This window comes from Solanum verrucosum, unplaced genomic scaffold (genome assembly GCF_900185275.1).
Source record: "Solanum verrucosum unplaced genomic scaffold, falcon-dt-bn FXZP01000213.1, whole genome shotgun sequence".
Lineage (NCBI taxonomy): Eukaryota > Viridiplantae > Streptophyta > Magnoliopsida > Solanales > Solanaceae > Solanum > Solanum verrucosum.
The window spans coordinates 518,641-543,354 of NW_026020043.1; the positions used below are offsets into that span (position 1 = coordinate 518,641).

The following is a 24,714-nucleotide window of genomic DNA, read 5'->3' on the forward strand; positions in this document are numbered from 1 at the left end:
TCACTTTTGCAAGATCCTTATTCCCTTCAAGTTGAGAAATTTGCTATCACACTTTTGAGCATAGACAATAAAATCATCAAGTTGAAAATTGAGTTCCCGAAGCTCTTTATCACCAAACTCACTTGGGTAGTACTCGGCTAGTTTCATTATCCTATCCTTGTGAAAATTAGCAAATGAATCAACCGGACTCAAACTAGCCATACCGAGAAGCAAGTCACTAGTCACCACATCAAAACGATTATTGAGTTCTTGAAGTGCCAAATCAATGACGGCATAAAATACTTCCACACGAAAGTGATGCAAATATGAAATATTGGACCTCTTACGCTTCGACTTCCCATTAGAGTAGTCTTCATTCATTTTGGGAATTGAAATTCCATGTTTACCACAAAATAAGCTAACCTCATCCATCATAGAGTCCCATTCATCCTCTCTCATCATTTGCAATCGTTTCTTTGAAAGGTCAAGCAATCCCATAGCATTAACGATATCTTGATCTTTCTTTTGTAAAACTTTATTCAACTCATTCGTCAATAGCAACACCTTAAACATCAAGTGCAACATAAAGACAAATTCAAATTCATGAATCTTGCTCAAAAGATTTTCCGCCGCAAATCTATCAAGATGATATGGACAATCACGTTTCATATCCTTAAGCACATTAACAATTGAGGAAAAAAGAATCAGGAAATTGTCCAAGGTTTTAAAATGAGACCCCCAACGAGTATCACCCGGTCGTTGGAGGCCACGTTCTTGATTCAAACCTTGCCCTGTATGAACTTCTCCAAATTTAAGCAACTCTTCCAACTTATCTTCTTGATGTTGTCGAAGTGAATCTCTGCGTTTAAATGAAGCTTCAATAGTATTCAAAATATTAGTGAGAACATAAAAAAAATTATCCACATCCGAATTCTTTTTGGAAAGACCTACAAGTGCCAATTGCAATTGGTGAGCAAAACAGTGAATAGAATATGCAGATGACGTATCTTGTAAAATCAAAGACTTGAGATCATTTATTTCCCCTTGCATATTACTAGCCCCATCATAACCTTGACCACGTATTTTGGATGTACATAATGAGTGATCCAAAAGCAAAGAATAAATTGCCTTTTTTAATGATTGAGAAGATGTATCATTTACGTGGACAATACCCAAGAATCGCTCTATCACCATTCCACTTTTGTTGACATATCTCAAAATTAGAGCCATTTGCTCCTTATGAGAAACATCCTTTGATTCATCAACTAATATTCCAAAATAATCACCGTCCAAGTCTTCAATGATAGCCTTAGTTGTTTCTTTAGCACAAGCCTCCACAATATCTTTTTGAATTGTCGGACAAATCATCATATCATTTTGTGGAGCATTACCTAATATTACTCTTCCCACATCAAAACTTCTATCCCCATACCATTTCAAAAGTTCAAGAAAAGCACCCTTATATTCGGAACCTTCACTTTCATCATGCCCACGAAATGGAAATCCTGATGTCAAGAGAAATCTTGCTACATCAATTGAGGCATTTAAACGCATCCGATAATCACTTCTTGCCTTTTCACTTTGCTTGTCAAAAGAAGATTGGATCAATTGTCTTTGGTTTTTCAAATCTTGCATCCTATTGAAACATTTATGATGGATACTATTTACTTTACCAACATGTTTTTTGAATCTTTCTAAAGCTTTGCTCCAACACCTAAAACCATCTCTTGTAAATGAATCTCCGGCATTTCCACGACTTTCAAGTTCATTCTTGAACAAATAACAACACAAACAAAATGCCGCGTCTGCTTTAATGCTATATTCCAACCATTGAGATCTTCTCTTAAACCAAGTTGGTCGAAATTGACGCATTTTTTCTCCAAACTTAGTTTTAGGGAAGATATGATCAACAGGCTGACATGGCTTTTTTTGAATGTAATACCTCCTTACCGCATCTCGAATATTAGGACCATAAGATGAAATAGGCATTCGATCTTTGGGATCTGCTTCAAGAGATTTAAAATCAAGCATATTATCCATATTTGAAAGTGGAAAAGAATTTGTATGTCTTTGAACTTCCGGAGCAACTTGTGAACTCACAAATGGTTGATTAGAGCTAGAACTTGGTTGGCCATCTTTTGGCTTTGGTAACTTGATGAGAAACTTATCCATTTGTGATTTGATGAATTGATTGTAAGAATTATTTTACCTACAAAATTAAATATTCACCCTTCTATTCAATCTTATAAAAACAAAATAATTTTTAAAAAATATTAGCACAAATAACAAGTTTACTAATAAAAGAATCACAATTATTAGATAACTATTTAGAAATCAAGAAATTCTTATAAATTTAAATATTCAAGCAATCAAATAATGGAACCACTTCATAAATCAAGAAAAACATATAGATAACTATTTAGAAATCAAGAAATTCTTATAAATTTAAATATTCAAGCAATCAAATAATGGAACCACTTCATAAATCAAGAAAAACATATAGATAACTATTTAGAAATCAAGAAATTCTTATAAATTTAAATATTCAAGCAATCAAATAATGGAACCACTTCATAAATCAAGAAAAAACATATAAAACAAATGAAGTACATTAATAAAAGAAAAATAATTAGATAACATACCTTGTTACTTGTTCTCAAATCTCACTTCTACTTCACCATGAACAACAAAGTGGAAATGTGGAATGAAGCCAAAAGAATAACAATATGATGTCTTTACTCCTTTTTACCTTTTAGTTTAGGGCTTTGAAAAGTCAAAAGAAAAAGTAAAAAAAATAAAATAAGAAAAACGTCTAAGTAAAGAAGGAAAGGAGAAAAAGAAAGTAAAAAATATAATTTGACTTTATTGACACTTCTAGCTTAAGGTCTAGATATAGCTAATGCAACCTAAAAATATGGGTAATTGAACCTCTTTTTATTTATAAATTATTAAAAAGATCTATGAAAAGTGACACATTTTATTATATTAATTAAAAATTAAAAATGTTAATGTGGATAGAAAAATTTGAACCACAAATCTATAAGTTATGCACCCCCTATTTGTACTTACTTATCAATATATTAGAGTATTCTTTTTAACCTTGGGTTCACCAATACAAATTTAAAAAGATAATTAGAAAAATAGTAGTATTATATAGGGGTTAGGAAGGGGAGGATGGGTGCATGTGAACCCCCTCCCCTTCATGTGCATACGCCTCTGCATACAACTCAATGAGTAGGCGATTGTTAGTAATATAATAATCCAACGTATGAGGTCAAGGTCAAATCTAAGGGTGTGCGAAAACCGAACCGACCAATAAATCGAATCGAAAAATATTATTGGGTCATTGCTATTGGGTTAACAGATTTTTAATGGTTTTATAAAAAACATTATTGGGTTATCGGTTTTTAGTATTGGGTTATTGGGTAAACCGATAACCCATTAAGACGATAGTAAGTTAGTACTATACCCTTCATAAATATCAAATATTAATAATTTAACATAACTAGACACTATATCAATACTATACACTATGGTCTACACACTTCACACGTCATAATACTTCTACTTCACATAAGAAATTCCATATTATGTTTTGGTTGTAACATGTTATTGTAGCCTTCGTACTACATCTACTCTTATTCATGCAATTTATGATTATATTTCTTGTTTCACTATATCAAAGCATTTACAACTGATTTGTTTGTCTCACTATATCGTGCCAAATAGTTAGAGAAGTGAGAAATCAGATTTTTACTTTCTGAGTATTTTCTTATTGGGTAAATCGAAACCGAACCGTTAATGACCAAAAATCAATAAATCGAAAACCGATAAAGAATATCTTATTGGTTTGTTATTGGTTTAGCGTATTAAAAATCGAAAACCGATAATACATAAAACTAAACCGAATCGACCGATGCACACCCCTAGTCGAATCCCACAAAAAATAATGTGTTGGTAATTGAAAAGATAAAGAATTACAAGCTATTAGTTTGAATTCAAACGAACAATACACCATTATAATATCAAGAGTTTGGTAACAATCAACAATAGGAGGGAAAGGAAACAAGGGTAAAGGCCTTTTCAAGCAAGGGATCAAAGGGAATGAGAAGCTCATTTACATTCAAACTATTCATTGCAACTTAATATCTTGCAAACTCATTAATTATGGGTAAAATTATATATACATTGGAACCCAAATGATTTACTTACTTCTTCCGAACATAAGCATATATTTCTCACCTAGCTCTTTCAAACCTAGTTAAGTAGCTATCATAATTAGTCCAATTCTATGCATCGCAACAATCCACTATCTTCTAGCTAGAATCTAAATGGTGGTTACACCTCAAATTAAGTACCTATCAAAAATTCTCAACCTCAATTGACTCTTCCTAGCTCAATCAAAGTAAATGGGCAAGTCCAAGGAGTGATCAAATTCATTAGGAAAAGAATTTAAACATGAAATTGATTAGATAATCAGATACATATTTCATAAATGAGAATTGAGAAGCATTCAATCAATTACAAAATCAAAAAAATAAAATCATCAACCCAACAATTGTCTATTTCTAGCACAAAACATAAATTCTCTATTAATCAATTATACCCATAACTCAGGCAATACAAAGCAAGGAAGTGAAGAAAGAGTGAAAATTGCTACAATGGAGCTTTCAATCTTTGAACCCAAAGGAGAGTTGTGAGGAAAGTTGCTATCCAAGCTTAAAATCCTAAGCTAAGAACCCTAGAAATTTGGATACAATCAATAATCCCTCTCAAAATGTTTTCTCATGTGTGTATAGAGTTTTAGGGATCAAAATAGTCGACTTCCGAAACTGTCAGTCTGCTCTGTACGCATTCAAAATAACTCTCCACGTTTGTAGAGAGTGGCCCGCATTCGCGGGACTGCATTGATTGGAATGATGCCTTCGCGTGCCAATGGGGAGCGTTTGCGGTCATATTTTGACCTCATCACCGCATTCTGTAACACTTGGAAGTGTAAAAAGTTGATTGAAAGTTGGAATGATAAAATTTAGTTGAAAGTTTGTGAAAAATGGACTTGTAAGGATGAGTTCAAGGAAGGTGAAAGGGTCCACGATCAGTGAATCTAACCTTGAGCCCGAATCTTGTGAAAAATATTCTAAGACAATGATCTACAGATGGGTTCAAGGAAGGTGAAAGGGTCCACAATCAGTGAATCCATCCTTAAACATGAGCCTTGTGAAAAATATTCTAAGACAAGGGTCTAAGGAAGGGTTCAAAGACGGTGGAATGGTCCACAACTAGTGAACCCATCCTTGAACTCGAGCCTTGTGAAAAATATTCTAAGGCAATGGTCTAAGAAAGGGTTCAAGGATGGTGGTAGGGTCCACAGTTAGTGAACCCATTACTGAACCCGAGCCTTGTGAAAATTATTCTAAGAAAATGATTCAAGGACTGGCTCAAGGTAGTAGAAGGGTCCATGGACGGTAGACCCGTCCGTGGAAATTGACTTAAGTAAATCCCAGACGCCCCTCTGGTTCATGATAGCCCTCACGGAAGGTGAAGTGATTAGTGGTCCATGAAAGGCTTTCGTAGAGGGTGTTTCGACAATTTTTAAGTCAGGGCTATTAGGATTTTTTTCTAGGCATTTAATACCTAAACTATGTAATGTTGACCCTAATTCTAATCCCTATATAAGATTTCTAAGTCCTAAAATTACCCATTCTAAATTCATTCTCCTAATTTTCAAATCCCAACAAAATTCATCCTCCCTAACTCTCTCTCAAGCTAAGGAAGAAGAAGCTAGGGTTTAAATTCAAAGTCTTAAATTCACCATTTCTTTTGATCTTTAGTTATCAAGGTATGTGGGATTTCACCATTGGATCTTATTCATCCAATTGGTCCCAAAGAATTTTTAAGTTTCCAATTCAATTTCCCCTAAATTGCTTAGGGTTTCATGTGATCTTCATGGGTTTTAATTGTTCAATTTCAATCTTTCTATGCATGTCTTGATTAAACTACATGATTTCCTATTGATTCCTACAAGACGCATGCATTATTTATGATTTTGACTATGAATTTATGAAGATATGAGTTTATGAAGAACGCTATGAATTTGTGAATGATGATTTATGAAAAGATGTTTTATGATCTAAAGGTTACTTTCAAGATAAGCATCAATGAAATGGTGAAATAATTTCTCACATTGAAAAATCATGAATGGTGAAAGGTCCTCTCACACATGGTTTAAGGAGCTACTCTATAATGATTAAGTGTGGATTACTAACTAAATTGTGTTTTTCTATGTATGATGATTATGTTTATAAAATTGACTATTTCGTTGGGATTTAACTTAGCACCGAGAGAACTTGGAGGTGGAGGCTCAAATATGGTAGTCTCTAGTAGCAACCTCTAGTTCCAAAGTATGTGCCCCTGTAGGATTGCATTAAATGACCTAACTAGTGGATCCACATATAGCATATCACATGATACAGAGTTCTACCTTGGCAAGTAGGCTCTCCTTTTTCGATGTGGAAGTTACATCGGATTCCATGTATAGCTCGCATGGTCTATTGTCAGTTAAAGGTAATATCCAACAAGATGAACTAAGTTACTTTCTTATGTTTTATGAAGCTTTTCTTATGTTTTAAGATGTATTGACCATGTCCATGATTATGATCATTCTTTAAAAGACTTTTACTATGTTTAGCTTGGCCATACATATCATGTTCTCTATTATGTCCCTTTATGATCATGTTTCATGTTTTATTTCATTTCCCTCATACTTGGTACATTTCATGTACTAATGCATACACGTGCCTACATTGTTTCACAAATGTAAGGCTTAACGACTCCTCTCCCTCAGTTCGTGGCTAGTATATCATTAGAGACTTTTGAAGATTTGGTGGGTCCTCATACTTTGAGGACGATGTCACCTTTATTGCTTTCTTATGTCTTTACTTTCAGATGTTGTATGTGGTGTGTATGGGTTATGTCCTGACCACTCCTTTTGATGTAATAGATGACTTGTCAAGACTATGTTAGACATCCGTTTTGAAATGTTACACTCATTTTTTATATAAAATTTTGTCTATTACTATGTATATATGTATGCCAAGTGGCTTGTGTAGGGCCTCTCGGGGTCTTATACGACATGTCACGTGTAGGGTGTACTTTGGATTGTGACACGTTCGCAGGTGATTTGTGCCTTTTTGCATTTCTTTGTTCACCCAGACTCCGCATTCACATGTCAGCTAACTGCGTTCGCGGAGAACAATTTCTCTGCCAGATTTGACTTTTTTCAATTTTGGTTTTCTTTTTGCTTCAATTTCACTTGATTTCTTCAATTACCTTCTAAATCTACTATTCACTCCATTTTCCTATAAACATGAAGAAAACCACATCAAATGCACCCATTCTCTCCTAAACAAGTCAAAAACATAAGCTTAAAGATAATATAAGTTGATAAAAATACCCACTTATCAACTTCATGAATAAGAAGATAGTTAGGTCCAGTGGCGGAGGCAGGAATTCTATCAAGGGGGTTCAAAAAAAAAAATTAAACACGCTAATATTATCCATAAATAAACGGGTCGGGTCATATATGGACGGATTGATTAACAAACGGGTTAACAAAAAAAATCCTTAGTTCAAATAATTTCTTACAATTACAACTCATCTTAAGAAACAAATTTAAAGTACATATCTATAAAATGATAATAAAGTAGCACAATTCAATCAAAAAGTTCTACAAGTTCTTCAATTCCTTTAGAATTCTCTTCGGCTCCTGAAAGTGCAAATGGAGAGCAAGCACAAATTTAACATTAGAAAGACTAACAAAAAACACAAATCAAAGCGAAAATACTATTTCTTCACAAAAATTCTTTTTGGCATAAAATGACTTCATTACATTACAAAACTACACAACCTTGAAGGGAGGTTAAGAAACCAAACATGCGGATAAACCTATCAAAACATAGTTTTACATTTGAAAATACAACTACATACATTTTTACAATTGTATTCTACGAGGTTTCATATCTTGAAATGTCTTAATAATAACATCATTAGAAATCTTATCAAATACATCTTTTTCTAAATAAGGCACCAAACAACCACTAAAAAAATCATCACTCATTTGACTCCGCAAGTCATTCTTGATAAACTTCATTGCCGAAAAAGCTCTTTCAACGGAGGCAGTGGCAACTGGTAAAAGTAGAGCAAGTTTCACTAAGCGAAATACAAGAGGATAATTTGAATGTTTCTTTGTCTGAACTAATCTTTTGGAAAGATCACAAAGCCCATTTAGATCGGAGAACCTTTCATCAACATCACGAACATCAACAATGTAACTTGCAAGTTGATTCTCAAGAATACTTATATTGGATTCATCAAAGTCATCTGGATATAATTCAGCCATTCTCATTACTTTTCTTATGTCAAAACTTGAAAATGAGTTAATTGGATTCAAGCAAGCAATTCCATGGAGCAAATCGGTAGTCACCTCATCAAAACGATCATTAAGTTCTTGAAGTTGCCAATCAATGATATTGCAAAACACTTCAACACGATAATGATGTAAGATTGTATAGTTAGCAAGTTTCCGCCGTGATCTTAAAGAGCTAACATATGGCTCCTCAAAGTTAGGTATCAAAACATCATGTTTGATACAAAATGTAGATACCTTGGCAATAAGAGAATCCCATTCATCATCTCTTAAGACTTGCAACCTTCTCTTTGCTACTTCAACAAGTAGCATGGCATTTGTAATATCTTGCTCTTTTTTTTGTAAGCATTTATTAAGCTCATTTGTGATTGCTAAGACATCTCTCATCAAATGCAACATAAACGCAATCTCAAATGTTTGACAAGCTTCAAGATGTCCCATTGCCTTGGCTCTTTCATCCATACTCCTTGCATCAAGAGCAAGTGATTCAAGAACCTCAAGAATAGAGCCAAACATAATAATAAAATTGTTAAAGGATTTATAATGAGATCCCCAACGAGTATCACAAGCTCTTAAAAGACCAAGTTGTTGATTCAAGCCCCTACCGGTTGTAAGTTCACCCATATCTAATGCCACTTGAATTGTTGATTTTTGAGAATCTCGTAAATTATCCATACGCTTAAAAGAAGATCACAATACATTAAAAATATTTGAGATCAATACTACAAGTTTTCCCACTTCAACACACTTTTTAGAGACCCCAACAAGAGTTAGTTGAAGTTGATGAGCAAAGCAATGGATTGAATGAGCCGATTTACTTTCTCGTCTAATCAACATTTTAAGGCCATTGATCTCACCTTGCATATTACTTGCCCCATCGTAACATTGTCCACGCACACTTGATGGACTCAAAGAATGTTGAGCAAGTAAATTAAAAATTGCCTCCTTTAAAGATGAAGCACTAGTATCTTCAACATAAACAATGTCAATAAGTCGCTCCATTACAAATCCCATTCTATCAATATAACGAAATACGATAGCCATTTGCTCCTTGCGTGACACATCAAAGGATTCATCAACTAGTAAAGCAAAGTAGTCATCATTTAATTCGTCAAGAATAGCTTTAACAGTCTCTATCTTACATGCACTCACAATATCTTTTTGAATCATTGGAGAAGTCATTTGATCATTTACAGGAGCATGTTTCAAAACATAATCATGAATTTTATCACATTTTTTTGCATACCATGAGAGAATTTCAAGAAAGTTACCCCTACTAAGTGATGATTTAGATTCATCATGACCTCGAAATGCAAATCCCCGACTTATGAGAAGTCTTACTACATCAACCGACGCACTTAAGCGCATATAATATCCATGCTTGAGTTGATTAGATTGCCTCTCAAATGCAAATTGAATAGACCGCCGTTGTTGTAGTAAATCTTGACATTTCTTTTTTGATTGATTATGTATGCTATTCGATAGACCAATATGTTTGTCAAGACCACCCTTTTTGTTCCAACTCTTGAATCCTATAGTTGAAAATGTCTCCCCTCCTCCTTGATTAGTGTTATGATCTTTAAAAAGATAGCAATATAAACAATAGACTGCATCTTTACTAACACTATACTCCAACCAATCATGATATATATCATCAAACCATTCATGATTAAAACGACGCATTGATCCAAAAATATATGTTTGAGGATACTCTTGCACCGCCAAACGAGGTTGACAAGGACCATTCAAAAGGTATGCTCTTCTAATAACATCACGGTGGTTTGGATGATAGTTCAATATTGATGTTCTTTCACCAGGATCAAACTTTAAAGAACTCAAATCAAATTCTTGAGAAGAATCTAACGACACTTCTGAATGATTAGTATTTTCTTTTTGATTAGATTGACTATGACTTTGAGAGGCTAAAGTTGATTTCGGTACTTGTGTAAAATACTTCTTCACTGAATATTGAGACTGAATCGTAATAAAAATTTAGTGAGAACTTACAAAAATTAAATATGCAATAAGGACCAAAACAAATTATAAACAATGAACAAAAGTTTGAATTTCATAAATAAAAGTTAATATCCATTTAAGAAATGTTGAATGTCCATAATAAACATATAAAATCAACAAATAAGGCCAAACAAATAAAATTATAACTTTCATAATCAATGAATAGAATTGAAATTTTTATATGAAAAATAAAAAATTGTTAAGAGAAGTGAATATATGAGTTCAATTAGCTAAATAAAATAACACATCAATAAATACCATAATCAAAGCATAGAATTCTGAAAAATAACAATTAAAAAAAAACGAAAAAGAAAACTTACAGAGGTTGCCATCACAAATGGAGCTTGAAAGAGAGAATCTGAGAATGAGATTAAGAGGACCACCACTCCTCCACCAGGGCAGCAAGCAGCAGCAACAGGCTTGGTTTTCAATGTCTCTAAATGTCTCTAAATTTTCAATGGTTGAAAATTTCTCTGTTTTGCTGACTTTCTTTGCTAGGGTAGTTTCCTATTTTGTAATTAGAAAGAATGATTTAGGGCTTTAATTTAGGCTTTGTGGACATGGGCTGATCTGGGCCTTTTTTTGCCCCTTTTGTTCAATAAAAATGGGCTGGCCTATCTTTAACTTTAAAAAAAAAAAAAAAAAAAAAACAGCCTGTAAAATCGCTAAAAATTACAACAAAAAAAAAATGTTGTTGCTTGGACTCGATCCCGCGACCCAATGCTCACTTGAGCGAAATCTTGAACCCCTCAACCATTGGGCTACTCCTTTGATATATATTCAGGTGGTTCAATTTTAAATATATACATGTACATAAAAAAATCAATCTTATATATATAGTGTAATTTTTTTACCGAGGGGGGTCGGATGACCCCCTCGAAGCACTGTACATCCGCCCCTGGTTAGGTCTAAGATTTTATGTGAGGGTCGTTATTGGTAGTTGGGTGTCATGTCTCAGCACATTTGTTTCTTTCATTCTAGACAACATAGGCTTATTTCATACAGAAGTATGCATTACATGGATTTCATTTATCATTTTGTCTAGTTTGGTGTCGAACCATTTATTTATATGCTTATGTTTCAGCTTTCGCTTCAGTTTCTTATGATATGTTATGCCAAGGGTTAGCTTGGGGCAATTTGTGGTTTTAAAGTATCGTGTCTTGACTTAGATGTTGACTCGGATCGTGACAGTTACCAATTTTTAGACATGCTAAATCACTAAAGAACCATTAAATTATCAATTATCAGTTTATCAATTATTGATTATTATCGATTTAATCGTTAGGATTTCACACACAAAAAATAAATTATTGATAATCACTTAAAAACAAAGTGACAAACCAAATGAACCATACACATGAATTAATACTTGCTCAAAAGCGAACACTAACAACTTGTAGAATAACTGAGAGTTTGAGATAGTTAAATATGAAAGTATGAAACTAAACCCTAAGTCAAAAACTTTATATATTGAATGGTATACATAAAGTTTATTAATTTACTATTCGATTATCGATTAACCCGTTAAGAAAAAAATCTCAAATTATTAAAAACCGATAACCCAATATAAAAATAAATCAAAACACTTATCAAAACCGTTAAATCAATAACCCATTACTGATAAATCCATAAACTTTTATCGATTTGAATTATTGGTCAGAGTTCAATTTTGAGAAGCTCTAACTCCCACTATTCACTTTTACTTATTCACAATGAATTTTGAACACCACTTAAGAAATAATAAATGATATATATATATTCTATCACGTTACTCATATTAATTGATATATATTTTCGAAGGGCTTATTATTATTAGTGATAATTTGTGTAAATTTTTGTTTATTCTTGAATTGTGTAGAACATGGTCCATGGAACTAAAGGTGGACCTTCATTTTCAACCCTTTTTTCAGCCTCGACTCTTCGCGTCTCCTTCTCCCCTCCACCATTAACAAACCCAGCAACCCAACCCCTCTTTTTATCTTCAAACTTCAAAAACCCTAAAACTTCATCACTCTAAATCTCCCTTAAACCCTTTAACCAAAAAGCCCTAAACTTTACCCCAATTTTTCTAATTCCAACAATCATACACACTACACTACTTCATTATACCAAAGACTCAAAACGTTCTTGCTGCTATACAAACTTCTTTTGACTTTTAGGATCTTTGTGGATCCATTTTCTTTTTTGGGTCTTTGGAAAATCTTGCCCCCTCAAAAATGGCTGCAAATCGGAGAAAGGTTGGAGATGATCGGTTTTATAGCCCACCGGCGATGAGGAAGCAGCAAAAAATGCAAGCCAAGTCAAGAATTGAAGCGGAGAGTCGAGCTGAGTCTGATGACGGAGCTTCGTCAACGGCGTCGTTTTCATCGATTCGAATTGAGAATTTGACGAATTTCGATCGGTTCTTGGAGCATACCACTCCTAAGGTCCCCGCTCAAGTTTTGCCCAAGGTATCACTATTTGTTATTTAATCTTACAGTCTTATCCTATTGGGCATTAAGTTATAGATGTTTGGGGAAACTATGCCTTGATGTAAAAGTTGCTGCATTTTAGGTTTTCAGTGTGTTTGTATTATGACAATGTCAATGAGAAGAACTGTAAACGGTAATCTGTTTCTCATATACTTGGGGGCTGGGGCAATGTTGTAACCCTGAACCCTGCTTCCACGGGCTAGAGTCTAGACAATATTTTCAGAAACTGGACCTAGTTTCATGTGGTTATGACTTATGCATATGCCTGTTTTTAGATACTTGGTCGTATCGTGTGTGTAAACCATCTGAATGGATCAGGTGTTGGAGTGCAGTGGTTTGCTACTCGCTTCTGCCATTTGCATGGATAACCTGGTTGTATAATGTGTTTATGAAAAGCCAGATTTCTGCTAATTTTATGCTCATTTCTTCCTTAATCATACAAGTGAACAATGGCTCAGCAATTGTCTCCTTGGCATGGTTATTTGAATGCCTTCTTGTAATTAAGATCTAATCTCCTCATTTGTTCAGTGGCTTATTCATATTGCAACAAAGCAGAAGTTTGTGGATAATCAGTTTGAATCCTTTGATCTCCTGATACTCAAGTTAATCCAGTGCATTTGCATATATGCAGACAATCATGAGAGGGATGAGGAATCTTGACAATGATTCCTATCCATACTTCATCTTGGGTGACCTTTGGGAGTCTTTTGGGGAATGGAGTGCATATGGAGCAGGAGTTCCTCTGGTTTTAAATCAGAGTGATTGTGTTGTCCAGTATTATGTGCCATATTTGTCTGGGATTCAACTTTATACAGACCCTTCGAGACCCTCCATCAAGCAAAGGTAAGCTGTTATGTGCACTTTCTGCCTATTTGCAGATGATAAAACTAGTAATTTTTCATGCATATTGGTCTTTGAACGAATTCATGTGTGGCTGTTTGTGTGACACTGAAATAATTGTTGAAGAGTTTCCAGAATATTGTGTCTGATTTGTTATTATTGTTTAAAGTAAAGATGCATTCTCCATTATGTAATAAATGTAAACCACCTTATCAGAACTTAAGTGATAAATGATACCAGTTCTGGCTGAATCACAATTGTCCTTGTAAATTTCACTTCAGTTGTGAGGATATGATGATTTTAGTCTAGATTCTGGTTAGCTTGGGGTTTGTTAATGTTAAATTTTATTTTATTTTCTTTTCTAAGCTTGAATGTAATTCATTCTGTAGAAATCCAAGGTTAATGAGAAGTAGATATCTGTACCTCATGGGCCTGCCCTTGCCACTCAATCAAATTTGAATGTGCACCTTCTTCCATGTGTTATATTGTAGGATATAGGTTTTCTATGGTTGGTCATGGAAGCCATATTCTTAATTATAAATTTTGTTATTGAAGTGCCTCAGGTTTTTCATAAATGAACTCTGAGCTCATGTATTGCAGAAAGAGTGACCTTAAAAAATGTTGGAGTGAACATATTCAACAGGGTTATTAAGTCTTCTCTTATTGATATGGCCTTGCACAGGCACAAGGTGTGGCATCAAATGTGCATGTATTGTCCTTAAAGTTGAATTCTGTTTTTGATTAGTTTCTTGGCCTTTACTCCTTTGAAGTTCTTATTTTACTCCTTGCTAGAAGACGGAGGTAACAAAATGCCTCAATGCTATTAATGTTTTAATTGTGCTGCTCATCTCACCTACCAAGTGAAAACTAGGTTGAAGTAAGAGCTATCTTCTTTAATAATTGAACTATACAGACTGATCTGTTCTCTTAATAGTGAGTTCATTTCAATTGATTGGTGCCTTTGCTTGTGAATAATTGGTATGTTTTAGCTGCATTTTCTTTCAAATAACAATCTTGAGCTTAAATTTTTCCAGGAGACCAGGTGAAGAAAGTGATGCTGATTCTCTCAAGGAGACAACAAGTAGTGATGACAGTAGTGAATACGGAGCTGGAGCTTCAAGGGTAGCCAATAAAGTTCATGGAAGTTGGAATCAGCAGAATATAGTTGCATCAACTATTGATGGAATCAAGCATCTCTCCCTAAAAAAGGATCCTTTGTTAGAATCTTCAGGAGATGAGAATGAGATGGGGAGTCCTGGTCTCCTTGTATTTGAATATTTTGAGCGAAATCAACCATATGGTCGTGAACCTTTAGCTGATAAGGCAAGTCTTTTATTTCCAAACAGAAGTTCGTCTGTCTTCCATTTATTTGTGTCATAGCATTTACATTCTTTTGCCCTTACAACTGCAGATTTTAGGCCTTGCATCTAAATTTCCAGAACTGAAGACGTATAAGAGCTGTGATCTGACTGCTGCAAGTTGGATTTCTGTTGCTTGGTACGATTTTCTCCTTTCAGCTTTGACTGAACAAATATTCTCATGTAAACTCACGTGTTGATACTAAATTGTTTTTTCCTTTCCATTATGAAGGTATCCCATTTATAGGATACCAACAGGACCAACATTGCAAAATCTTGATGCTTGCTTTCTGACATACCATTCCCTCTCAACACCTTCTGGTGGTGGTATGTCTTTCATCCTATTTCTTCTCTATTTCTGATCAATTCAATGTCAAAACATGCCAGTTGATTGTTCTTGAAATTGCTGACTATGTATTGCTTACACTTTTGCAGTTCCTAGGACTGACTGGCCTCAACAGCATGGCACTACTACTAGTAAAGGCATCGTTGATGCTGGTATGTCTGCCAAGCTACCTCTCCCAATCTTTGGGCTGGCCTCTTACAAATTCCAACTATCATTTTGGTTCCCTGATGGAGTTAATGAATGTCAGAAGGCCAACTCTCTGTTACGAGCTGCTGGCAATTGGCTCCGGCTTTTGCAAGTTAATCACCCTGACTATAGTTTTTTTGAATCGCATAATTCGTATCGAAGGTGAAGCTTGTCTTATTTTCTTTTAAGCATAACATCCTGAGATGCTCGTCCGGCTGTACAAGCTTGTCACTGGGTATAGCAAAACTAGACTTGAAAGTAGCCTTCTGTTTACACAATACAAGCTTTTGTACTTTTATTAGTTACCGTTAGATGCATGAGTGGTAAGGTACCCGGTAGGGCCAAGAGTGACTATGAAGGTTATCATCTTCACTGTTTCCTATAGCACCTTGTATACATTGGAGCTTCCTGAATCGACAGTGAGTTCCTGGATATGATGTTCTGATGACAGTCGCTTTGTCAAGCTTGCTCTATTTCGACTTACACTCAAGTTAATGTTGATTGAAAAATAGGTTGATTTTCTGTATTTTGTGTATAAATGAATGGTCTGTAATACCCTCTAATATAATATCACCTTACAGTATATGACTTTGTATATTGCTATGTTTTCAGAGTCGGGCTGAGCTTACTACTATACTCCGACTAATAGGATGACTTTTAATTTAAAAAAACACACTAGATCGACCTTTCTCAGCGTATCAACTATGCATATTCTTGCCTTGGTATATTACTATTTCCTATATATCTAAAAAGTGCAATCAGTGTAGCATCTATTCCTCAATTTATGTGATATAGTTTGACTTGATAAAAAGTTTATGAATGAAAGATTTTTGAAATTTGTAATTTTATGCTTGTCATGAAATGTTTTCAAATACTCGTTTGTTAGAATAGAATAAGTTTCTTTTTAAAATAGTAGTAATAATTTGGCCGTATTTTCTTTTGCTTCAACTATTGTATAATACATGACTTCTGGAATCATACATCTGAGAAGCAAAGTTACACCAAATGGGTCTTCAAATCTATTCAGTCCTCCCAACATCTCCGTCTTTGAACTTCTCGTCCATTTTCTAGGCCACGATTAACCTCACTAGAAAGCGCAGTTGGTTAGCCACCAACGTATCTTTTATATCACCTATCACATAGTCCTGTAACGTGAAGATTACTGGTGGCCAACAAGTGTTGCTGCAAACCCCTCATTAGGTTACCTGCTGAATTATGAAAGAGTTGTGCAGGTTACGTCAGAAAATTCGATGTTGTGGCTAATATTGGTCCCTCCAACTTCAGAATGTCCAACCTTTTCCGTAGCTTTGTTTCCCAGAACAGGTCTTTTGCTTGTGGAGTCCATGCCAATGCAATTTCATCTGTTCATAACAGCAATAGTTCGCTAGCTGCTTCAACGCCAGATAATTTTAGTGAAACTGCTATATACTCATATATGTTTCGTGTTGCTTCACGCAATTAAATTGGAATATATATTAGCATGTTACTACATTGAAGATGGAAAACTAATGTAGCTTTAATATACACATAAGTAGGACTTTTACGAGTTCCCTCTCCTAACTACTACACAGAATGGCAGCATCCTCTTCTTTTCTCTATCCATGCTAACAGTATCCTCTTCACATATAGACGTCATCTTCAAGAAAGGTGGATAGCACTAGCCCTTGCACAAACTTACTCTTCCTGGCCTTCTCCTCTTGGTCTTTGTCAGATAGCGGAGATTGCTGAACATTTCTGTTCAAAAGAAGAACAAAATCAACAACCTAGAACAGAGGTAAATAGAAACGGGACCAAAGAGGAAAGTCAGAAGTCTAAAACAAGCGCTAGTAAACAAAAGTCGCAGCCATATATATTGACGATCATGAGCAACTTCTACAGCTGACGATCTCCCTTTCACCACTCTCCCTCCCGGGAGAACAACTGACTTATTATATATGTAATAAAACTAGCATACACCATGTAGATGAGGTATGTACTTAGTAATAGCTCATCAAATTTGCATGTTTAACTAGAAAATAAGCAAAAAAGTAAGGCTGTCCAGATAAAAAATTATTCTACAACTCAATCATGGGATAAAAGTTTAATCAAGTTACCAAACACACATGTGATTGATGATACAAGGTTTAATCAGGTTTGCCACTCAAATATACAATCAAAGAGACACGAACCAAGAAGCTCCATGGAACTAGGGTAATACACATAGGAATAGGCATTTGAGAGGAAGAAAAAAGAAGAAGAAGTAGAAACAAAAGTAGTGATGCGTCCTTACCTTTCAGATGAGTTCTCAAGAGTGCTTTCTTTTTTTGAGCTTTGCTTAATAGAAGATAAAGGTTGAACATCAGGAATTTCATTAGCCAAAGGTGTATTGTGAATGAATGAAGATAACAAGGGATCTGGATCTGTAGTGGAGGAAGAAACCAAACGAGAGGATCCCCCGAGGATGGACTGCAAACTCCCTTCCCTTAGCTCTCTTCTTAAAATAGAGAGAGCTGAAGTACCACCTCTTCGAAATCTTCTCCTGCGCTGCACCTGTAATGCAGTCAATGATAAATACCATGCATCTGAAGACCAATAGTAAAACTAAGAGAAAACTGACATTAAAGCTTTAAAAGAATTCTGATATGATGCACATTTGGTACTGAAGCAAACCCAAAAAGAGGTACCAAGATCGAAGCTCATGAAAATAACTGATGGAAGATAATAAAAAAGGATACCTTTAAAATATTTCCATGTTGCTGAGTTATATGACCAACCAAATCCATTCCAACCCTTTTTGCACAAACCGGGCATATCTGCATATACAGACATGTTATCTAACATCACCAAAAATCTTGATAAAATAGTGGTGCTCTTCAACAGTCAACACCCTGATCACTTGCAAGAGATGCAACTGACAAGCTAGTAGCATAAAGTGTTCAGATATCCAGATTTTATTCAGAAATAGTAGAAACAAAAGTTATACAAACATGATGTGATTTAATTAATTAAATAATCATTAAAAAATATAATTACTCTCTATCTGATTCTAGCCCGTGTAATCAAAATCTAAATTTCTAGTTCTAAGCTTAATATCATACTCAGGTTAATGATGCTGGGTTTTCGACTAAAAAAAAGGTCACGTGTAAAAAGCACAGTATCTTTGTCAATACAGAAGGGTAACAAGAATGAAACTAAACATAATTTAGACAACACATGAAATAGATTTTGTTTGTTGAAAAGATATTGTTCTGAAACTATTCTGCGTAACATTTTCAGATACAATCTCTAAAATACAAGAACTACTGTTTGAATTGAGTAACATTTTTTTCCTCAAAAAAGAGAATTGGAAAAAAGAAATAGTTAATTTGCTACTTAGCAAGTGCTGGTGAAGAATTGGTTATAGATTTGGCAATTCATCAAGATCCCTTTCTGATTCTACAAGAATCGCTATTCAGCACATATTCATGAAAGCCGCAAATCATAAGTCACAATCCAAACAAGTAACTTTTTGAACCTTAGCCACTGACACACAAGATACACTTTGCATTCTTCTGGGAGTGGCCCGAGAACACCTTAGGGTCTCTGCTCACTTAAGTGACTGAATATTTTTTCCATTTTCTGGTTAGTGAACTACACAGTTTTTTCAACCCTATAGTCAGCAGATAAGGCACTTTTTCATTAGCTGACTCTTATAGTTTTGGAAAATTTATGAACATCGACAAGGAAACTAAATTAAACATATATTTTAAGCTAAAAATCCATAAAACAAACACAGAAATGAAAAGCCATTAGCAGAAACTGGAGATTTGCAAAATTGACAAAGATTAGCAAAGCTACAACATCATTCTTTTATTTGTAATCAAGAAATCTCTGAGAGCTATTGGTGCACAGTTTGAAACACACTAGTGAATGAGTCCGTCGCTCTACCATTCTCTACCTAAATATGAGGCATTTGTATACGGCAAGATTTGAAGCCGTGATTTGCGTCTAAACCATACTAGACCAAAGTCATGGGGGTCACTACCATAACTTTTTTTGAAATAGAAATATTTTGTTAAAATGCAATGGGGGTCACTACCATAACATTTTCTTCTTTATTAAAAAAGAAAGGAGATAAAGCTGACTGAAGGAGTAAACAAGGGGTATCCAAACAGAGTATTCTTTCAAATTTCCCCTTATTCTTTATTTCGACAAGAAGGCGAATGGTATGCACAGCCTCCCAAAAGTGAATAAATCCCCCCTCCCCGCTGTAGGCAATAGCCTCCTCGTTCCTCCTATCAACATAATTGCCACCTCTCCTATGTCAAGAGAGAACAACGAGGGCTGAGCTTCTGCAATTCGGAATTGTCAAGGAAAGAAACAAGATAGAACTGAGAACCTTGACTCAGATATGACAATCCTAATGAATAACCTGGATATGGCTCCACTTGCATTTTCTTTATGAAATGCTCTTCCAAAGTCTTTTCTTCTTATTTAGATGTTTCTGTTTGCTTGGGAGTTGGAAAAAAAAAAAGGTGTTACCATGTTAATACTTTATATTCATTAAGTTGACACTTAACATTAGATGTAAACCAAGAGTCTTCATCTACCCCATCAATCATCATATCCCATAACTTGGGCCCTAAATCCCAAATTCATCCAGCACTTTAATTTATTGAAGATGAAGTTGACTATCAACTAACAGAAATAAAACATTCATTTCAAGGTTTGCTAGTACTCAAACTGTTGCAAGAAGTCAGAAATGCTAAAGGTTAACTATTCGTTCAATATTACCTCAAACCTTCTCCAAAAGTTGAAAAGCAGAAATTTAGAAAGGGGTCAGAGAAAGATCATTTGTTTACCTTTCTTTTTCAGAGAAGAAGGTAGTGATGTCTAACAATCAAACAGAAGAAGACAGAGTTTGGGGAGAAACAAGTAGAGGACCTTTTTATATTTTTTCTAATTCTACTAGTATTGTATGAACTATCACAATACTAGAAGAATGAAAAGACATTAGCAGCTTATATTTCAAATTTATTTTTGCTGGGAGCGTTGTACAGTGACTACCAGCTCGATCAATTTAAATGGAACTTCCGCAAGTTTGTGAAGATAGATTCTTATCACTCAGCTTCATGGTTGATCCAGATGTTATAGAAATTTATCTTTAAAATTGAACAAGGGGAGCAGGTGATCAGCCGAAACCACTGTGCAATGTAGCACCAGTGTTACTTGCACATAATGCTTCTGATATTTTGGTGATATTGTGGTATATGAATTACAAATTTATATATCTCCATAATTTGCAGGAGAGAAACTTTTTTTAACACACAGCTAAGGGGAACAGAAAACTATTTCACTTCACTACTTTGAAATTTCAAGTTCAAAGCTTCACACAACCAGTGTGATTCACTGCTTTGAATTTTTAAGTCGAAGCAGCCTCTACAGACATAAACACTGGTAAAGCATTAAAGATAAAGTATCATATCATAAAATGAATGTCATATTTGATAGCCAATGCTTCTTCTCACAAACCTACTGGGTTCACAGGAAGAGTAGTAAGAGAGGAAAACGAAAGAAACCAATTCCTGAATAAGGTCACTGTAAAGATGGCACAACTAATTAGAAAGGTTTTGCGACAATCCTTATAAGAAGAAAGGAATGTTTTATGATGGCCCCCCTGGTTTTTAAAAACTTAAGCATAACCTATATTTGATATCTAATGAAAACAAATTGGGAAAGAAGTACTAGTTGTAGAGATACTGTACCCCATTCTTAGCCTCAACAGCATGTTCATCATCGATATGACAACATAGTCCAACAATATCAAAATCCTCTGCACAGAAAGGACAGAGAAACTCTGGCATTGTCTCCTCTTCACTATCATACTCCTCTCCTAAGTTACGGATTTCTGCAAAACACACCAAAAATTCACTTCCATTAAACAGGAAAAGCTATGAATTACCATTCCCAACCATGTGTCTAGAAAATGTGAGAAATGATACCCAGAACTTCTCCCATCCCACAGAAAACATACACATCCCCCAAACGACAATTCAGAGACTGAGTTGATAAAAACAAAAATACAACCTTCACATTGGGATCATTTCGGAGCAAGAAAGTCCCTCAAGGAACAATTTTAAATACGTCCCAAATATAACCAAACCCCAGATATGCAAATATAAAGTACCTTATCCCACCTTTTCATTTCCACTACTGAGAATAACCAAAACCCACAAAAGCAAATGTATAACTTCTTCATTTCAGGTAAGGAAACCTACTCCACAAAACCCCACCTCAGGATTTCTTTTTATCTTCATTTCTTGGCCAATAAACAACAAATCAAACTACATTCTAAATAAAACTACAAGCTATGAAAAGCAAATGGAAATTCCTTTATATTCTTGCACCTCAGGAAATAAAGCCAAAATGAAGATAATAGTACCTGATCGAGGTTGGTAACGCCTTGAAGAAGAAGTAAATATGCGATTCCAAGAATCTGAATCCATTATAAATATCTCAGACTCAACAAATTATGATGAAATCTTTAGAAATTTCAAAAGAATTTTTGTACCCCTTTAGCTAGCTCAAAGATGAAACTTTTGTTGGTATGAAAAATAAAAGGAAGAGCCAGATTCAGAGATAATAAAATGAAGACTTAGGACCAAAAAAGATGAGGCCAAAAAAGGGGTTGTGAAGTTTCCTGGAAATAGGGAGGAGAAAGAACAATAGGCAAATAGCAAGGATAGCAGAGGTGCTTTGGATTGGAGTTTATACATGAACTTTATTGCACGATTGGTATGCCCACTATGCACCTTTCACTTTTGGACCGACTTATGTACTGTGGTCCAAAAATATACATATATATTTTTTCTAGAAAATATTTTCTAAGCTAGTTTAACTAAAGTGTTTGTAAATAATAATCTACATAAATTACACTACATATATTCAGTTAAAGTCTGACTTATATTGATATATATATATATATATATATATATATATATATATATATATATATTGTATTTTGGACACCCTAAAATATCATAGTAATCCGTAGCGCAGTTGGTTATACTTGATCTACTCCGATTTGAATATAAATAGTTTAAAATACCATATATGTGATGTTTATTCTTTTTCTACTATCCAAAGTTTGGACACCCTTTATGAAATTTTTAGTTACGCTATTGAGGGTGAGGACTATATGGATAAAGGGAAGATGAGGTATGTTAAAAGAGACGGGAGGATACAATCTATGTAAAATGATGCTCATAGAACTTGATTTACATAATTTTATTAGAAAATATTTTCCTCATTTTAAAAAAATAGTTTCTTAAAAAAAACCAAAATATGAGAAAATTAGGACTTTATACCGAACACACCATTATTTGCATGTTCTAGGAAATAAGACACACCACTTAAATTATTGGTCCCTTTGTCCTAAAAAAAGAAGAAGAAAGAAGGGTATTTAGTAGGCGTTTGGCCATGCGATATCATATCATGATATGGTGTCGTGAGATGAAATCAACGTTTGAACATGCGATTTTACGCTGATTTCATCTCATGATTCCATATCATGAGAGGTGATACCATATTCTCCAAAAACCATGATATGGAATCACCATGTGATTTCATATCATGATTTGAGATATTTTAATACAATAATTGATCCATGAGTTTATATTTTGTTAAAATAACCCCACATTTATAGCTACTAACCATTTGTTTCATATGTAAATAAAATTTATAATCACATCATTACTTTTTAAAATTTATTATTCTCACCAATATAAAATTTATTGTCACTTTAAATTTGGTGAATATAAATAATAAAGTAGAAATTCATTTGGTGAATATAAATGAGAACAAAGGGAGTAATATTTTTTTTATTTTTCATAATAAAAAAAAAAAGGTCTTAATCTTATGACTAAGCATAATATTGATAAAAGACAATTTTCATTGGCGGTGCCGCACTTTCTTAATCTTAGTATTTGCAAAATGTTCGTTCACATGACTGAAGGATATCAAGTCAAATTGATTGAGGACTTAGGAAAATTTGATCAATTAGTTATTAATATTTAGTCAAGTGGACTAGTTATAATTTTTTTGATTAAATTTTATTAGAAGTGTTTTTGACTCAAACTTGTGGTAACTTTTTAAAATTTCGTTATTCAATAATATTTAACTATTGATTTTTCTTGTAAATAGTTAGAAGTTAGTGATGTTTGTTAATTTTTATCTTAGTGCATTTAACTTCTAAGTTAATATTTACTCACTAATGTATGTTTTTTTTCTACTTTATAGGTTATTTGTAAGAGTAGTTGAGAGATATGAACATATCAAGTACAATTTATGTTCAATTTTTTTTTAATTAAATTAAAGTTAGATGAAACAATTATTTAACTGAAGAACAAATAACTTTGTAATAATTTATTATGCGATCTTATAATTTTTGTTTATTTGATAAGATTGAATAAACAATTGGGGCTATTTTAATAGTTTTACAACTTATGGAATTTTTATGTTTATAAGAAAATATACAACACAAAAATTTCATATAGCATGTCCAAACAAACCTTCAATTTCATCTCATAATTCCATATCATGATACCATATCGCATGGCCAAATGGGCCCTTAATTTATGGAAAAATCTTTTTGGCCAGAAAATTTTGATCATAATTTGGCCAGAATGGTAAAAAGATCTATTCACAATATAAACTAGTTTTTTTAAAGATATTTTTACCCTTTTAACTTACAAATTAAATATATTCTTGGGATCTCTATATTCTTCCACCATGTTTCCAACATATTGAAAATAATTAATGACATTAATTATTGAGGATTCCATAGTCAATTATGGATAAGACTACAAATTCTACCAAAGAGAACATTGATCATTAAGTAGATTGGATAATTGTTTTCAAATCATGTTTTAAAAATAATAATTGTGACATCAATAGTAATTATTTTTTTTGAATCACATTATATTCTTGTTGGTTGTATTATAATAAAAAATTACTTAACTAATATTACAACAGATTATGGCCAAAATATTAGTGTTAACTGAATTTACTTAACACTAAATTTTTTATTCAAACATAATAATTAAAAAAATACTTAATTGGAATTTGGAGGTCATT

The 24,714-nt window shown here is 33.9% G+C and overlaps 4 protein-coding genes across 4 annotated transcripts; 1 reads left to right on the forward strand and 3 right to left on the reverse strand.

The window, feature by feature from the left end:
- LOC125821696 (uncharacterized) lies at positions 1–2,151 on the reverse strand. Its single transcript, XM_049501083.1, has one exon. It carries the CDS (start codon positions 2,149–2,151, stop codon positions 1–3), a length of 2,151 nt encoding a protein of 716 aa, XP_049357040.1.
- A 5,818-nt stretch (positions 2,152–7,969) lies between these two features.
- On the reverse strand, positions 7,970–9,586 carry LOC125821698 (uncharacterized). Its single transcript, XM_049501084.1, has 2 exons — positions 9,164–9,586; positions 7,970–9,082 (listed from the first exon to the last, which is right to left on the reverse strand). The coding sequence occupies exons 1-2, from the start codon at positions 9,584–9,586 to the stop codon at positions 7,970–7,972; spliced, it is 1,536 nt and encodes a 511-aa protein (XP_049357041.1).
- Positions 9,587–12,263: 2,677 nt separating this feature from the next.
- On the forward strand, positions 12,264–16,147 carry LOC125821717 (uncharacterized). The gene is made up of 6 exons (XM_049501103.1): positions 12,264–12,870; positions 13,523–13,734; positions 14,766–15,054; positions 15,143–15,228; positions 15,322–15,416; positions 15,525–16,147. Exons 1-6 carry the CDS (start codon positions 12,637–12,639, stop codon positions 15,785–15,787), a joined length of 1,179 nt encoding a protein of 392 aa, XP_049357060.1. The 5' UTR covers positions 12,264–12,636; the 3' UTR covers positions 15,788–16,147.
- Positions 16,148–17,059: 912 nt separating this feature from the next.
- LOC125821714 (protein DEHYDRATION-INDUCED 19 homolog 4-like) lies at positions 17,060–22,318 on the reverse strand. Its single transcript, XM_049501099.1, has 5 exons — positions 22,022–22,318; positions 21,345–21,487; positions 18,336–18,413; positions 17,891–18,150; positions 17,060–17,355 (listed from the first exon to the last, which is right to left on the reverse strand). Exons 1-5 carry the CDS (start codon positions 22,083–22,085, stop codon positions 17,241–17,243), a joined length of 660 nt encoding a protein of 219 aa, XP_049357056.1. The 5' UTR covers positions 22,086–22,318; the 3' UTR covers positions 17,060–17,240.
- Positions 22,319–24,714: the final 2,396 nt, after the last annotated feature.

Bases quoted from the DNA above. Each gene is read 5' to 3' on its own strand.
- LOC125821696 (XM_049501083.1), bottom strand. From the start codon at position 2,151: ATGGATAAGTTTCTCATCAAGTTACCAAAGCCAAAAGATGGCCAACCA.
- LOC125821698 (XM_049501084.1), bottom strand. From the start codon at position 9,586: ATGACTTCTCCAATGATTCAAAAAGATATTGTGAGTGCATGTAAGATA. The intron at 9,083-9,163 runs GTCTCTAAAAAG...TCTTCTTTTAAG, and splicing joins TTCAACTAACTCTTGTTGGG to CGTATGGATAATTTACGAGA.
- LOC125821717 (XM_049501103.1), top strand. From the start codon at position 12,637: ATGGCTGCAAATCGGAGAAAGGTTGGAGATGATCGGTTTTATAGCCCA. The intron at 15,055-15,142 runs GCAAGTCTTTTA...TTACAACTGCAG, and splicing joins GTGAACCTTTAGCTGATAAG to ATTTTAGGCCTTGCATCTAA. The intron at 15,417-15,524 runs GTATGTCTTTCA...ACACTTTTGCAG, and splicing joins CTCAACACCTTCTGGTGGTG to TTCCTAGGACTGACTGGCCT.
- LOC125821714 (XM_049501099.1), bottom strand. From the start codon at position 22,085: ATGGATTCAGATTCTTGGAATCGCATATTTACTTCTTCTTCAAGGCGT. The intron at 21,488-22,021 runs GTACTATTATCT...TGTGTTTTGCAG, and splicing joins GCGTTACCAACCTCGATCAG to AAATCCGTAACTTAGGAGAG. The intron at 18,151-18,335 runs GTATCCTTTTTT...ACTGCATTACAG, and splicing joins AACATGGAAATATTTTAAAG to GTGCAGCGCAGGAGAAGATT.